The sequence below is a fragment of the Quercus suber genome, unplaced genomic scaffold (genome assembly GCF_002906115.3).
Source record: "Quercus suber isolate HL8 unplaced genomic scaffold, Cork oak 2.0 scaffold_941, whole genome shotgun sequence".
Taxonomy (NCBI): Eukaryota; Viridiplantae; Streptophyta; class Magnoliopsida; order Fagales; family Fagaceae; genus Quercus; species Quercus suber.
Window position 1 is genome coordinate 69,613 of NW_027070363.1, and position 15,992 is coordinate 85,604.

Sequence of the window (15,992 nt, forward strand, 5' to 3'; positions counted from 1 at the left end):
CATTGAAATTTGAATTTTAAGTTAATCTTTTGAATATTTATTGCTTTTTTTAAGATCCATATTTCTAATTTCTAATACCTATTTTGTTTGTATTTTTTAGCCCAAAATTAAAGATTTTGATCCAAATAGAATAAAATTTCATACTTTTCAACCTAGAAATTAAGGGAAAAAAAAAAAAAGAATTTTTGAGTCCAAAACTGAAAAAGCAATCTATAAAAACAATCAATTTCAGACTGAGTGGACCAAAGAGGGTCGAAGTGGACTGAAATAGACCAAAAAAGACTGAATTGGGCAAATGGGTCAAAGAGTCTCAAAGTGGACCAAATTGGACGAAATTGGGTGACTTTGACCTAACTAGACCAAAATGGACCAAAATGCTTTGCTAATGTGGTTCAAAAGGAACATTACAATATTAAATACTATGCTTAAGGTTTTAGATATTATACAAATGTTGAGGATTATTTTTGTTTCTAACCTTTTAATTTAATCTTATCTCGTACATACTATTTCTTTAAATTTTATTTTATTTATTTATTTTATTAGTATTTTTTTTACCCAAATAGAGTGGGAGAGGAAAAAGTGATGTTCTAATTGCAAACATATATGGGGAAGCATAAAAAATATCATTATCACTTTAACTCTCTATTCATACCAATATTGTATCTCAGTAAATTTGTACAAAATTTTATAGTAAAATCTTCTTGATTTTATGTTTAAAAAAATGCAGGTAGAACTCAAAATTCACTTCTCCTAGAAATTTAAACTTTACTCAGTGTTATAGTTGAGGTTCAAAACTAATTGAGTACATAGATATTGTGGGCTAATAATTACTGTAATTCACCAACGTGCATGCATGGCTGGAATCTCATTTCCAAGTATTAAAGTTTCGACTAGGGAAGGTGTGAATAGGTATATAAAATATATATAGTTCCGTAAGGTACAATAGAAAAGATATACAAAAATATTAAAAGTCCATAGACTTTCAGATTCCTAGTGTGAACACCATTAAAATAGAATACAACTTGGAGGTTTGAGCTGGACCGTTCACACTAGATGGTGTTTCTATTTGCGTTCTCATCAGTGAGAAAACAACTAGAAAGCTCATTTCTCAGCCAGACAGCACTTGCACCTTTCAAAACGCTTCCAGGTTTGCTCCATTTTCCCTTGCAGATTATGTCTACCTTTGAAAGGAAAATTTGAAAAGAAGGATAGATTTCAGTTTTTGAGTTTAAATTATTTGAAAGGAACTTTTTTTTCCCCTACTAATTGCTGAAGTTTATGGGTAGATTTTAAGTTTTATTGATACATGAATTTCAAATGATTAGGTGCTTGATAAGTGTTTTTGTTAAAATCAAATCCTCAAAACTGAAATCCGTGATGTGTATGTATTAATTCATTAAATCCTTTGACTTCAAATTCTTATGTCTAACCTTTACTAATTCTTGTTTCTTCTTTTATACCATACCAATGTCTACGAACTGATTGTCATGTTTTTTTTTTTGTTTGGTATATGAATATTTTCTTGTTTCTCAGCTGTCCATGATTAGAATCTGACCTTCTTTTATGTTTTGTTTTGAAAAATAAACTCCAACCCAACTAAGCCCTCATACAACTAGTTGTGTGTTACTGTGAGCATATATATATATGATGATATAGGTTTCCCTCTTACTTTCCTTTCTACCAAAAAATAATATTATATTGGTCTTAATGTCAAAACCAAAATATGGTCTCAAGATCGAGACCATTCTTGAGGCATCAATATTAGGATAGTGAGTCCTTGATCAACCACATGTCAATAAGAGCATTATGAACTCATTGTAACTGGCATAAGCTATATGTAATCTTGGAAACTATATAACACATATTATGCAATGTGGTGAATTAATAGTTATATATCTTGAGTGGTTATTTAGTAGGCTAAACCTACCTACTTGTAAGCACCCCAAGACATGACTCATGAATGTTAGAATATGCCACTAACACGGAGTTAGGACAGAGAAAGGAGTTGCCACTTGGTCTAGGTTTAAGAATCACTCTTTTAAACCTTATCCAAAGATCTAATTGTAACTAGATCATAGATTTGATGTTAGGGTGTAAGCATGGGAAGGTGTTAGACATCCAAACCTGACATATATCAAATGGATCAGGCTCCACTTCATACCTCATATCCACTCTCTAATGAGGCTTAAGCTAGATCCTTATATACAAGCATGGAGATTTGGAATAAAAAGCATGTACAACAAGCAAGCTTAAAAATTAATGATGTAAAGGGTGGATGTCTTAAGTCAAAAAGAAAGAAAATCAGTATCTTAGGATGCGTACATGGGGATGGGTTATGCGTATGCATCCTTGACGCAAAACTCTAATTCTACATTTCTATGAATTATAAACAAGACTACTATCTAAAATCGACAAGCAAGAACAAAAAGGTAACTAAAGATAAATCTTAAAAGAAATAAATTGCAAAGAACAAAAAGCTGAAACTAAAAAAGGACTTTCCTCAATCTAAGAATGCCCTGGATCAGTTTACCACTCCTTTCACTCTTGAAGCAAAATTTCTACCAAGACACAAAGGAGTTAGAAACTTTGAACTAATTAAGAACCCCCCTCCTGACAAGGGATTTTTGTTTGATAAGCTCTTTTAGAATTCTAAGTACTACTCAACTCTTCACTCTCTCTCCATAAATGTTTGTCTCAATGTCTCAAACCCCTTTTATAGGGATTTATGAGGTTTGAAATTGAATCCTCAAAATACCCTAAAACATGCCTAAATCGTGCCTCGCACCTCTGGTGGGGTCATACTTTTTTTAGGGTTTCTTGACTGTGGCATGCATATGCATGGTGTAACCATACTTAGGCATCCTCCAAGCATGTATACGCAACTTGCCTTATTTCAGCTTAAGCCTACAAAGAGACAATAACTCACATGTGAGGAGGAGGTTGTTGGGTATACATAAGTGAGTGAAGTTTCACATTGAATAAAAGTGAATATATGTTATAGTGAGACCTAAACTCCTTGCCTTTAAGCTTTTAAGGTAAGAGATATTCATTTGTTATATTAACTATCGAATTGAAGTCGATCCAATATATTATTTCTCCCAACAATGTTAGAAATCAGTTTTTATTTTTATTTTTGATCTATCAAGCCGCAGTCGAAGGTTTGTTGAAAATTCCTTGATGAAAGACTAACGAAATCTCTCCAATTTGTTAGATCAAGTATCTATTAAAGGGCGGTCTAATTCGTCAATCACCGTCTTCTTTGTGATGTATCTTGGTCTTTTCAACTTAAACATTTTAACAAAGTCTCAGACTCGATTCATTTACAATGTCATGAAATTTGACAATCTAAATCCTAGCCACTACTACAAATATAAAGAGAATGTTACTTCTCTCACCAGACTGCTATCACCAAAGTGAATTTACTGTAAAATCAGGAGTCTAGAGACTTTTTACTCATCGAAGGCCTAGTGGTTTTTGAGGTTAATTTCTCTTTATTTATTTATTTTTGTTTTTTATTTTTATAAGTTCTCAACAATATGCTTTATTATAAAATTATAAATTAGAAGTTAAAATCCTTCAATGAGGTTAAATAATTTCCTGTAGTTCTCCCTTTATATTGCTTAACACATAAATTTATCACTGAGCTAATCTTTCTCCACAGATGATATCCATGGAGGAGAGGATATACCTTGAACATGAGGAGATATCTGCTTCACAACGCGACCGAACTGATGAAGTGCATGCTTTTGAGTTTGAGACATTTGAACTTAGGCCTAATGAAAATAATGCCAACTCTTCTATCTTTAAGCAGATTCGGATCAGTCTTCCCAGAAATATTTACATTGTGTTGTTCAAGTCACGAGTTAACATGCTATTACCTTTTGGTCCTATTGCCATATTGGTGCATCATCTTTCTGAAAAGCAAGTAAGAAGTGCAACTTTCGTCATAATTTTTGATCCTTTACAGTTTGACAAGCTGCATATGCCAAATGGTGCACCCACCAAACATTTTTTTAGAATGATGGCTAAGTAATCTAATTCACTATTTTTTAATAGCTTAAATATTTGTAGAATAGGTAATTATCAAGATAGTAAAGAAGATGGTCTTGAATTCAAACTGTGTTTGCACTACATCTCATTTTAAAAAGTTAAAAATACATAGTTTCTGTTCATTTCCTAACTGCTTTGATTTTGGGGACAAAATTGATGACATTTATGCATATCTTTCCCCCTGGATTCATTCATTGGTAACTACATATTTTTTGTATTACAGGGATGGGTGTACTTCCTCAGTTCAGTGGGCCTAGTACCTTTACTGGAGCTTCTGGGTGTTGGGGTAGAGTAAGCATTGATTTTCTTAGTAAAGCTTAATAAAAATATTGGTATTATATCCTTGTTATTATTACCAACTTTCCTTTGGTATTCAAATTAACACCTTTGGCCATTGTGGTTCAGGCAACTTGCATACTACACAGGACCTTCAGGTAACTTTTCTTTATTCTAATACACCATTTGACATTGAATTACAAATTAAACTGGAATGTTTAATGGGGCTATACAAAAAAAGTTTATTATCTTAGAAATGATATGTCCACAACATTTTTACAACAAATTATAAGTGACAGGTTGTTACTGGTTGTTATTGCTGAGGTAAAAAAATAATCTTAGTGTTAGGCTCAAATTTGAACTAGTAACAATTAACCACCTACGATTTATTGTGAAAATATTGTAAAAATATTGTGAACATAGCACCTCTCATTATCTTAACATGGTATCATATTTGTAACAATGCTGCACCTATTCAAACTGTTCTGGTTTAGAGGCAGATGACTCATAAACTGCTTCAATTGGATAAGTTTTATTCCGTAGTTAGCATCTTAATCATTGGTTAAAATTACCATCCCGACATAAAGGTCGCATTTTTGTACTTCTACTTATGTGGTCATGTTTTTTGACCAATGTGTGCATTATGATATTTATCACTTTCTGCAGTTGGAGGTCTTTTAGATGCTATGTTCTGCAATATAACAGAACTGATCATTCCAATTTATGCGTTGAAATATGGGATGGTAAGAGTTGTTCAACATTTCTTGTTGGGCTCCATACTATCAAAATTACTGTTAGTGCTAGGAAGTGCATTCTTCACTAGAGGGACTCTTGATAATAGGAGAGCTCAGGTGTTCACTGAGGTAGGTGATTGTTATAGTGATCTTATTAGCCGTGTCACATTTCTTAATGAAATATGATACTCTGAAATCTTTTGCATACACTGTCGCATTTCTTAATCGGTAGAACTAACATTATAGACGGCTGTGTTCCTTTTTTTTTTTTAGGGGGGGGGGTGGGGTTTGGTGGGGGGCAGAAAACTATCTTGGTGAATACAGGAATGTGGTTGATGGCTTTTATGGCAATAATGTTTCCTACCCTTCTTCATTCCACAAACACAGAAGTTTATTTTGGGAAGTCGGAGTTGTCACTCTCAAGATTCAATAGCTTTATAATGCTAGTGACTCACATGAGTTACCTTTTCTACCAACTAAAATTTCAGCAGAAGCAGAATCCTATTGATGAGGTGAGTCCTCTGTTAAAGGTATGATAAGAAGCATGTTTATGGTTATTTTTCACATGTAATGGATTGATTAAAATTTCTGTGTATGTATCCATTAGTGAGAAAGAAAAAAGGAGAGAGTTGAATTTTCTTTTACAGTAGACTTCCACAAATTGCCAATATTTTGTCTTTATCATTTGGCTTCAGTTATAGGTCAACTTACTAGGTATGTTTAAAAGGAACCTTTGATGTATGTTATTTGCAGTGCTAGTTTTGATTGATGAAAACTAGATAAGAAATCTAGAGTGATTTCTTTAGGACCAGATTTTAATATAAGTACAATTATGAGTACATGGAATGCAATTTTAGCAGAGCTAGAAATAGGAATGATATGAAATTGAGGGAAAAGAGTGACAATTATCACCACCTTGAGTAAATGAGTCATGCAGCAGGGGATATTCAAAATGATATTATGCATATGAGTAAGCTTGCTAGATAACTGCTATGTGATTAGTTGTACCAAGTTGAATGGAAACTATTCTATAACAGTAATTACTTCACCAATTATTTATGAAATTGAATGTTGGCCTGTTGAGAAACGACAAATTCAAAACATGAGTATTGAGGAAACATATATATGCTGGGAGGTTGTGTGGGAATAGTAGAAATGATAGAACATGCGTTTGTGATGAGGCTGTTGTGGCATATGATTTGGAACTTCCAAAAAACTGACTAGTTGTATTAGCACCCATAGGTGGTGACTTAATTCGAGTAAAAGTTGGTATAGAAATTTTTTCTTTGATGAATAAAGTTGGTATAGTAACTTGAGGAAGACCAAAAGAAACATCATTATAGGTGTTAATAAAGCATATGATAGGCCGTACATATACAGAGCAGGCAGCTCAATGGCATAAAAGAATTCATGTGATCTTATTCAGGATAAGGCATAGTTGAGTTGAGTTAAGTTGAGCTTGTTTGTACTATAAATATTTACTTTTAAATGTATTTTATATTCTTACTTAATACACATATGAAAATATACAAAAACTATATATTTAGTTTGTAATAGTATATCAAACATGTTAAAATTTGTCTAGAAACTCAATTAAAAAAAAAGCCTCACAGTTGTTGCAGGGAGTCAGTCATGAAGAAATTACTCCTCAGATGACACATTTGGAAGCTATCGGCTGTCTCTTTATTTTGACCGTGTGGGTGTCCATACTTTCAAGATACCTTGTTAACGCCATTGAGGTGATACTTCTGCAATGCTGCTATGTAATGCTTCTGTTTTATTTATGAGTTGCTTTTTCAACTGGTATGCCTTTTGAATAGTTTTTCAAATGTTGATTTTAGTATTCAAGAATTTAGTTGGACAAAATGCAACTTACAGAAGGAGGTGAAATTGATCAACATTTCCAAATATGGTTTTCTCATCTTGCTTTCCTTGATTACAGATCGTCATATGCTTCATATGACATGCTTCTTTACATCTTCTTGTGTTTCTATATATGTTTTTTGCGTTTCTGTTTTTTATTCTGAATTTTTACTACATTTTGAAATCCTTGAATTGAATGAAACTTGTACCATATATATTATTTTATTGCTCGACTATGTGTTAGTAGTACCTGATTGGGGAGTTAAATGTTAGATATAACAAAACTTATGCTTACAGCAAAGTGTCTCTTAGGAAGGTACTGGAAAAGGGTAGATGTTAATATGACTAAGCATTTAAGAAACTCCTTTCATAAAAGAAAAGGCATTTAGAAACTCCTGCTACCATGTGTTCCTCTCCCTAGAATTCCCTAGTTTTGGTATAAATTGTAGTATTAGTGAACATTGCCTCCCATTGGAGACAGATTAAACATCAGATGCTTCTAGAGCTTTGCATACATGCCATTTACATCTTGATACATGATGGAAGAGAACAAATATTCATACTTTTTTGCTATGCTAGAGTGTGTTGAATGACAGTATCACAATGCTCTACCCGCTGAGAATGTATTATTATTAAGGTTTTCTTTTGGTCATTGTCCTTTTTTCTTGGGTGATTAGTGATTTCTTCATGCATTAGATCACTTGTGAAATCCATTTCGGCAAAGCTAGTGCAATGCATGGCAAAAAGTGCCTGTCTAGGAGTAGGAAGACGCAAATTGTGCAACCACTTTTCAGGAAATGTTAAAATGTTAATAGGCAATCCAGTTGAAAGATTCCTTGCAATGATATTTAGGACATTGCACTAAAATTCTAACTAAGAGTATTATATGTTTCAACATTCCTCATTTATGTTCATAATCTAACGCTCTCTTTGTGTTGAATTTTTTTATTATAATCAATTAGATGTTTTTGAGTGAACAGTTGATGAATTTCAGGGAGCAGCTAACTCCATGAATGTTTCAAAGGCTTTCATTACTGTCATCCTGCTTCCCCTTGCTGAAAATGCCTGTGCAATTAATTTTGCCATTAGGAACATGCTTGTGAGTGCTTTGAAGTCTAAAAAGATTGATTTTTTTTTTTCCCTTTCAATTTCTATTCTGTTGATTTATCTGTTTGCAGGACAAAACACTTGGAGTTGTTGTTGTATCATCTACACATACATTGATGTTTGTGGTAAGGCTTTGAAATTTAAATGGATTGTCATTGTTGATTTCGCTTATTGAGAGTGTGTTGACTTACCAACCAAGAAATGTAATGAAATTACAATCACTACCTTCATTTCTTTTCCTTTAGTCTGGTCTTACACTAGTGCTAGGGGATAAAAAAAATTTCCATGACATATACTTAGCAAAATGATTTTCTTTAATGATAATCCATTAAAATTAGCAGTCCTGTTAATTTTCTGATTTCAACAATTGCAGCTTCCCTTGTGCGTACTTCTTGGTTGGCTTATGGGAAAACCAATGGACATGAACTTTGAACTATTTGAGATTGCAGTACTCTTCATCACAGTAGTAATGGGAGCATTTATGATGCAGGTTTGTATTCTGAATTTTAGTCATCAAATTTATGAACATGTATTGAATTATATTCGTTTTTAGTTCTTCTAAACTGCACTATATGCACCATCAACTGTATAAATTTACAATTTTTTCTAATCAAATATGCTCTTTTAAAATAAAAATAGAAGTTCAGATGTGTTTTATCTTAGAAATATTTCCATTTTTCTTAGAAATTAATGTGGCCAGTTTCGTGTTCTTGAATCAGGCCTTACTCTCTCAACTCCACTCCACTATTGTTGGCCATGAATGTCTATTATTTTTCTTGATAAGTTTAAAATGTAGGTTGGAACCCACATCTTCACCCAGCTACTTCTAAATCTAACCTTGCCTTACAGAGTTGTGAAACCTTGAGGCTGTATCTATGAATTGAAAAAAGGAATATTTATAGTAAACCCACCTTGATTTTGGTGCTTAATTATATATCTGATCATCAATGTTATTGTTTGTTGATAATGCGTGTGCACCACTAAATATTGTCAATGATAGTTGAAAATTCCTTGACTAGGCCCCCATTCTCATTGCACCCTTTGCTCCATCCTGATTCCATAAGGGTTTTGGGAATTAGAAGTGAAATATTCACTTTTGACTGATATTATTTTCTCTGTCACAAATTGTTAAAAAAGTGCACTGTTCTTCTTTGTTAGGTTCTAAGTCTTTAGGAACTAATGTATTAGAACTTCAATTTTTATATGTTGGCAAACCATGATAAAAACATTTAGTTTAGGTTTAGACTTACTCAAAGTTTGGTTTAATGTAAGTTTGGAATCGAGTAATTGTAGGAAATAACTATTCAATTTCTGCAAGCCTCAATCGATCAAAAATCGTGGATCAGCAATTTTCTACAAAATTCTCAAACCAGCCTAAGCCCATATGACGTGGAGGGTTAAGTGTTTCACTCCAAGTATAAAAGGAAAACCCTAGCTACGTTTTAGAAGTCTTTGTTGAGTTGTGTGTTGAATTTTTTGTGAGATCTAAGAGGTGTTTGCCTTCAAATATACACATAGAGCTATCAAGATCAAGATTTACATCAAGAACTTGATGGTTGTTTTAGTTGCTGCATAAAGAACTTTCAAGAAGATCTAAAACCTTTGAGTGGAGTCTTAAAGTCACAAGTAGGAGAACTTGTGGTTGCTGCAGATCAAGGAAAGAAGTAGTCCGTAGACTTAGAGCTGTCACGGGGTTGTAGTAGTAAGTTTTCTACACAAGATAGCAATAGGATGTTAGTGGTTTAAGTCTTGTTATACAAACTTCAATTCTTTCATAGTGGATTTGTTTTTACCTTGAGGATAGCTAGGTTAAATCATCAACAAGTTTTTTATCGATTTGGTTTTCATAGGTCATCAAATTTCTGTGTTCTTTACTGATAGGCCACAAACGTATTAACCCCTTGTGATATTAATTGATTAATTAGCCAAGTTTATTAATTAATCAATTTAACATGCAATGTACATGGTAACACAAACAAATCACTAAATAACTAAGTATGCAGTGGAAATTAAATTTGACACAGGTGATTTGTTTACAAATGGGGAAAACCACCGAGGCAAAACCCCATCTGGTGATTTTAAGATCATCACTCCCGAGAATCTATTATTATCAAAACAAACGGTTACAAGTAAAGGAATCCCAGTACCTTATACCAACTTACAGTTGAACCCTTATCCCAATACCCAATTGGACTTGTTCTATAGTGACAATCTCTCCTTGTAATGCACGGCTCCTAGTATGTGACTAAACAATTGCGCGGATCCCAGTACGCGACTTAATCACCAACTTAAGAAGGATGTTGGCTGCAAAGTTCTTCAGTTCATCACACGATAAAGATCAAGAAGCTCCTTGGTCATAAAACCCTACAGTGTACAAATACAGTAGCTTCTTCAAGAGAGAGATGAACTAGGGCAAATTCTGTCTCTGGTTACAATTTGCATGAACAAAACTTTGCTCCACACTCATGTAACTTGTGTCACATTTGACGGCCCTTAAAATAATCTTTATATATGTCTAAGGCTGTAAGAAAAGAAAGCCTAAACATATATTCACTGATTAGATTGAAATCATCTCTGAAAAACTAAATTTCATAAACCTCGACAGATAGGGTATCTATCGAGCTAGCTGTCGAGTTTCGGGCTTCAGCAGCTTTTAAACCTCGATAGATGCTAGCTATTGAGCTTTAAAATCCAGCACTTTCTCACTTGTTTCTTGGACAGACTTGCATGACTTTAACACTTGAACTTGAAACCTTGTTCCTTGAATTATTAAACACATCCTAGATCTACCCAATTACAAGTGAAGTGTGTTTTGTCAAAGGATTAATCAATTACATACATATTGACATATGTTTCTAACATTAAATCACATATGTCCTAACATTTACTTTCAGTATTATATTTCTTTTACACATATCTATTTAACCTAGATTTAATTAACAAACTTGTTAATCAACTTGGCTTAATATTAGGTTAAACAAATTGTGTTAAGGGGTCTAAAACCTAACATTCTTGCTCTTCTTCAGCCTTCTATTTCCTCTGCCCCTTTCTCTGGATATCCTCATTCCTCTATTATAATACGATGTCTATGCACACCATGTGATTCTCATGTGTGTGTGTGAGTAAAGCTACAAACCTACTTGTCATACATATAGGTTGTTTCATACCTTCAGTTATGTTGGTCCTTCTGCAGCATAATTAGGCACTTTTTTGACAATTTGATAGTTAAAAGAAAGGGAGAAGGTATTCAAACTTTGGTTATCTTAATAAAGGAGACTGGCTATGTCATCGAGCTATAAGGTCCTTGGCAACATAATTAGGCACTTAAAAGTCATTTATAAATAGTATACCATGATAAATTACAAAATTTTCAAAATCTCAATGTAAGTTTATCTTCATTGTTTATGCATGAGATGTTGCTTTTCGGTGGATAACTAAGTAATTTGCTGCTTTCCTTCTTGCAGGATGGGACATTAAATTATTTTAAGGGTTTGATACTTATCTTTTGCTATATCATAGCCGTTTCCCTTCTCGCAATTGTATACAAAGAATACCCTTACAGTGAAATTTCATTGTGATATGTTCACAATATTATAGATCTGGACATACTTATCTTTTATGCTATATCATAGTTTTCCTTTGTTGTATATTATCTATATCTGGATGAGCGTGAATTAAACTGTACAGGGGACTACCACTACTGCCTTTATCTTAAACTAGTCAGAAACCAGTGTGATATACGGAAATTTTTTGCCTAATAGTATGTTGGTCTCAAGTTTTGCATAAAAGTATAGTCAAATTATGTTGGTCTCAAGCAAAAACAATAAACTTGGTTTCTATATAATTCTAATCTTCACTATTTACATCAATAGGAATTGAGTAAGGAGGAAAAGCTTGAAGATGATTCATAAAAATGAACATCTAAATAACCATAAATTTGCTTTAATAAGTAAAATAAGCATATATTATTAGCCACAATATATATATATATATATATATATATATATATATATATATATATATTTTAAAAAGCAATATAAATAAGGAACTAGCAATAAAAAAAGTAGCACATATATAACAAAGTAATTGAATGAAATAACATTTATAGTAAAAAGATCATATATGGATTACCATTGTTGCTCATGGATTTTATTGAATAAACATCTCACTAATTTTGCCAATGAAATTTTGCTTTAAGCAAAACCATGTAAATACTAAAAGAAGGCTTAAAAAAATGATGTACATCTATCTAACTAAAAGTATATTTAGTCCTCTCTAGTTTCTACCGTACAAAATACCATTTTTTTTTTTTTTTTGTATCATAGATTATATGCCAAGTATTTGTGGCTAGAATCCTATAAATTGTTTAGATTTTTAAAAGGAACAAAAACTATTAGAATCTATGACCACAGTATCTCAATTATTTATTAATATATGAACTTATGATCATCTTTATGCTTATGATGGAGCTACCATTTTCATGCATTTGTGTAATATATATTCAAAGGCATCACAAATAGTTTGCTCCAACTTGTTGTAGCAAATACTTAAATACTTATTTGATATTCAAGTAGACAACATAACTATTTAATGAATACTAATGGGAAAAGAAATAAAAGGTAGAAAATACCTTGAGTTTTGCCAAGAAAAAATGAAAAGTAAATCCAATTTTGATTCAGAAAAGGGGAATATATAAAATAATGGGTGTTGAGGTTAGGGTGTATGGACACAAGGGGGGAGTCGCCACCTGGTTATATGTTCTAGGAACCATGAATATAGCGTCCTTTCGAGAAAGGACCTTTGATCTTACTATCAGAGTATGGGTTCAGAGTTTAGGTATGCTCTTGGGAAGGTGTTAGGCACCTAAGATCACCCAACCCTAAGGTTGGCATCCCATCATTGTCATACGTCATAACCTTATTAAAAGCATGTTCAACACTTGCATACATCTAAGCGTACAACATGGCGTCTTTATCCCAAAACAACATACTTATCATCCTAAAGCAAGAGAGCCAAATACAAAAGAAACCCTAGCATGTGAAACCCTATCATGTATCAAACAGGCAGCCACCCAAGCAACAACAAACATATCATCATAGCAAGGAAATCTTATTATAGACAAGATGATACACATATGTGAAAGGAGGATTTTAAACAAACAACATGCATGTTCATGTGAATGCATGACTTACCTTACTTACCTTGCAACATCTCAGCACATATGGCATAATGAATAGGCATGTGAATGCGTGTTCATGACATCAAGGTAAGAAACAAACATAAAACCCTAATCTAAGCATGTTAAAGACAAACAAGCATGTTAAAATGTGAACAAGAACTCATGGGGCTTAAAACATATAAAGAAGAGGCTACACAGAACAAACATGTGAACACAGAAACAAAACAAACAAAAAATTAGGGTTTCTAGGCAATGGCATCACGCATGCTAGAACAGGTCTGCGTACGTAGAATCAAGCCTGCATGCGTAGGCTAGATCATGCCTACGCAGAACCTTACCCAGAAAACCTAAAAACATAGAAATAGAGTAGAACTTTTAAAACAATAGACTAGCAACCTAACGTACACAAAATATGAGTAGTACTAAAGGGCTAATCTTAGAAAGCATGTACAAACATAAACTAAGCAAAAAACAAGATTAAACACACAAAAGAAAAATAGAAAAGGAAGAAAAGAAAAAGAAAAAGAAGGGTTAGACTCAATACCTTAAACAAAAGCTTTCCAAGCTTGATTTTGACTGTTCCCCTCAGTCAAATCTATTCACAAACCAATAAGAGAGTGATTAGCAATGTTGAACTAAAAGGATTGGGGCTAGAGAAGGTCCCAATCAAATAAAATTGACTTGAGGGTGTTTTGTGAAAAACTCCCTTTTTGATTCATTATTTTTTAGTGAATCTTAGGTTTTTCTTGCGGGATTTATATGTATTTTGAAAATATACCATGCAAGGCTTTATATAGTGGAAAAAATGGGGTTTAGAACAGCTCCCAAACGATGCGGGATTTGTTTCAAACCTCAGTCATTATTGCAAAAAACTTGCCTTTCTTATACTTCTGAAAACCTAGTTGCGTACGTAGGAATATGCCTGCGTACGCATGCTTTGGCCTGCGTACGTAGGCCGTGACCCATGTACGCATGTCAAGGGCCACTTTGGTCATTTTATTTCTAAAAATAGATTTTTGCTCAATTAAATGGTTATATTTTCCACTTTAACACTCCTCAAGTCAATTTAATATCTGATTGGGCTCTAAACTGGCCTTGGACATTGGAGTTCGAGCATCATTGGGGAATGGGGGCCTGAGTCATAAAATAAGAATAACTCGCAATTTGCTGTGAAAGAGTTTTGGGCATAAAAGTTATACTCATAGAAAAACTTTGAACACAACTTGTGTTGAAGGTGGTCCTATAAAAACTAAGGGATTTTTTATTTTAATTCCTGACTATGAAATCAATATTTATCATTTATTCTACTACTACTACTACTAATAATAATAAGGGATAATTACAATTTACCCACTTGTGGTTTGCCTCTAATTCTAAGTGCCTACCTGTGGTTCAAATTTTGACACTTTACCTACCTGTGATTTCCTCCGTTACTGAGCCGTAACCCACCTCTCCTTCAGCCGTTGCTCTAACAGATAATATGTCAAAAACAAAAGCCTAAACGGATCAAAACACCCCTCACATGAAGAAGATACACAAATATGAAGAACATTAACCCAGAAAACTAATACAAATCAAATCAAGCATATCATCCAACTTGCTCACCAAACAAAGATCCTAGATCCAAGGCAATAAATCTACAAAAACAAAGCAGATTGCAACAGCACCCAAAAAACAAAAAGTAATTTCCAAACCTCATTTCAAAAATCATACATTACAGCAATCTCAGTTAACTTTCCAAGCATTCATCGTTAAAAACTGATAGCCAGAATTCCATCCCATTACTTTCCTTAAAAAACCCAAAAACATTAAAAAAAAAACATAAGTAATTCCCAAACCCCATTTCAAAAAATCACAAAACACAACAATCCTAGCTAGAGAGAGAGAGAGAGAAGAAGACCCCATCAACGAGAGCATCATAGAAGCAAACATCGTCTTCACGGAAAGCAAAGGAGGCGCATACAATGTCGCCTACGGAAACTTTAGAGCAATCAGAGTCTTGGACCTGTACGGAAATGGGTCTGAAGCACCTCTCTCTTTTATCAACTCCATCGCCTCTCTCCTCACTCGCGCCTCTCTCTTTCCTCTTGTGCAATGAAGAATGCTGCCTCTCCACGAACTCGTCCCTATCGTACAGTTTCTCAAGCTCCTCATCATCGGACAGCTTGCGTTTTGCGTCGCGATGCTTAGTCCTGTCCCTCTCTCTACTCCCTTCCTTCTCCTTCCCGCGCTTCGAATCGCGGTCTCTGCTTCCTTCTCGATCCTCGTGAGAGCGCTCTTGACCAAATTGGTGGCGGTGAGAAGAAGAAGAAGAAGAAGAAGAGTGGTGGTGGCGAGACGATCGGTGCATGTGGTCTCGGTCGCGATCGTCTCTTTCGTCTCTGGTGCGCTTGCTTCTTCTGTCTCTCTCTGAGAGGCGGTCTATGCTTGGGTTTAGTTTTGCAGATCACTCTCTCTCTCTCTCTCGCGCTCGCTCTTTCTCTGTGTGTCTCTCGCTCTTTCTCTGTGTTGTAATGTATGATTTTTGAAATGGGGTTTGGAAATTACTTTTTGTTTTTGGATGCTGTTGCAATCTGCTTTGTTTTTATAGATTTACTGCCTTGGATCTAGGATCTTAGTTTGGTGAGCAAGTTGGATGATATTGCTTGATTTGATTTGTATTAGTTTTCTGGGTTAATGTTCTTCATATTTGTGTATGTTCTTTATGTGAGGAGTGTTTTGATCTTTTTAGGCTTTTGTTTTTGACATATTATGTGTTAGAGTAACGGCTGAAGAAGAGGTGA

The 15,992-nt window shown here is 33.9% G+C and overlaps 1 protein-coding gene across 3 annotated transcripts; it reads left to right on the forward strand.

Annotated features, from left to right (window-relative positions):
* Window positions 1-962: 962 nt before the first annotated feature.
* LOC112029715 (vacuolar cation/proton exchanger 2) lies at window positions 963-11,818 on the forward strand. Of its 3 annotated transcripts, none has more exons than XM_024062407.2 (11): window positions 963-1,147; window positions 3,662-3,925; window positions 4,274-4,341; window positions 4,456-4,484; window positions 4,993-5,189; window positions 5,363-5,590; window positions 6,674-6,799; window positions 7,918-8,022; window positions 8,102-8,155; window positions 8,404-8,520; window positions 11,495-11,818. In XM_024062407.2, exons 2-11 carry the CDS (start codon window positions 3,662-3,664, stop codon window positions 11,606-11,608), a joined length of 1,302 nt encoding a protein of 433 aa, XP_023918175.2. In that variant the 5' UTR covers window positions 963-1,147; the 3' UTR covers window positions 11,609-11,818. The 3 variants fall into 3 exon arrangements, with proteins under 3 accessions (XP_023918175.2, XP_023918176.2, XP_065624531.1); XM_024062408.2 differs by having other exon boundaries at window positions 5,363-5,572; XM_065768459.1 differs by lacking the exon at window positions 7,918-8,022.
* Window positions 11,819-15,992: the final 4,174 nt, after the last annotated feature.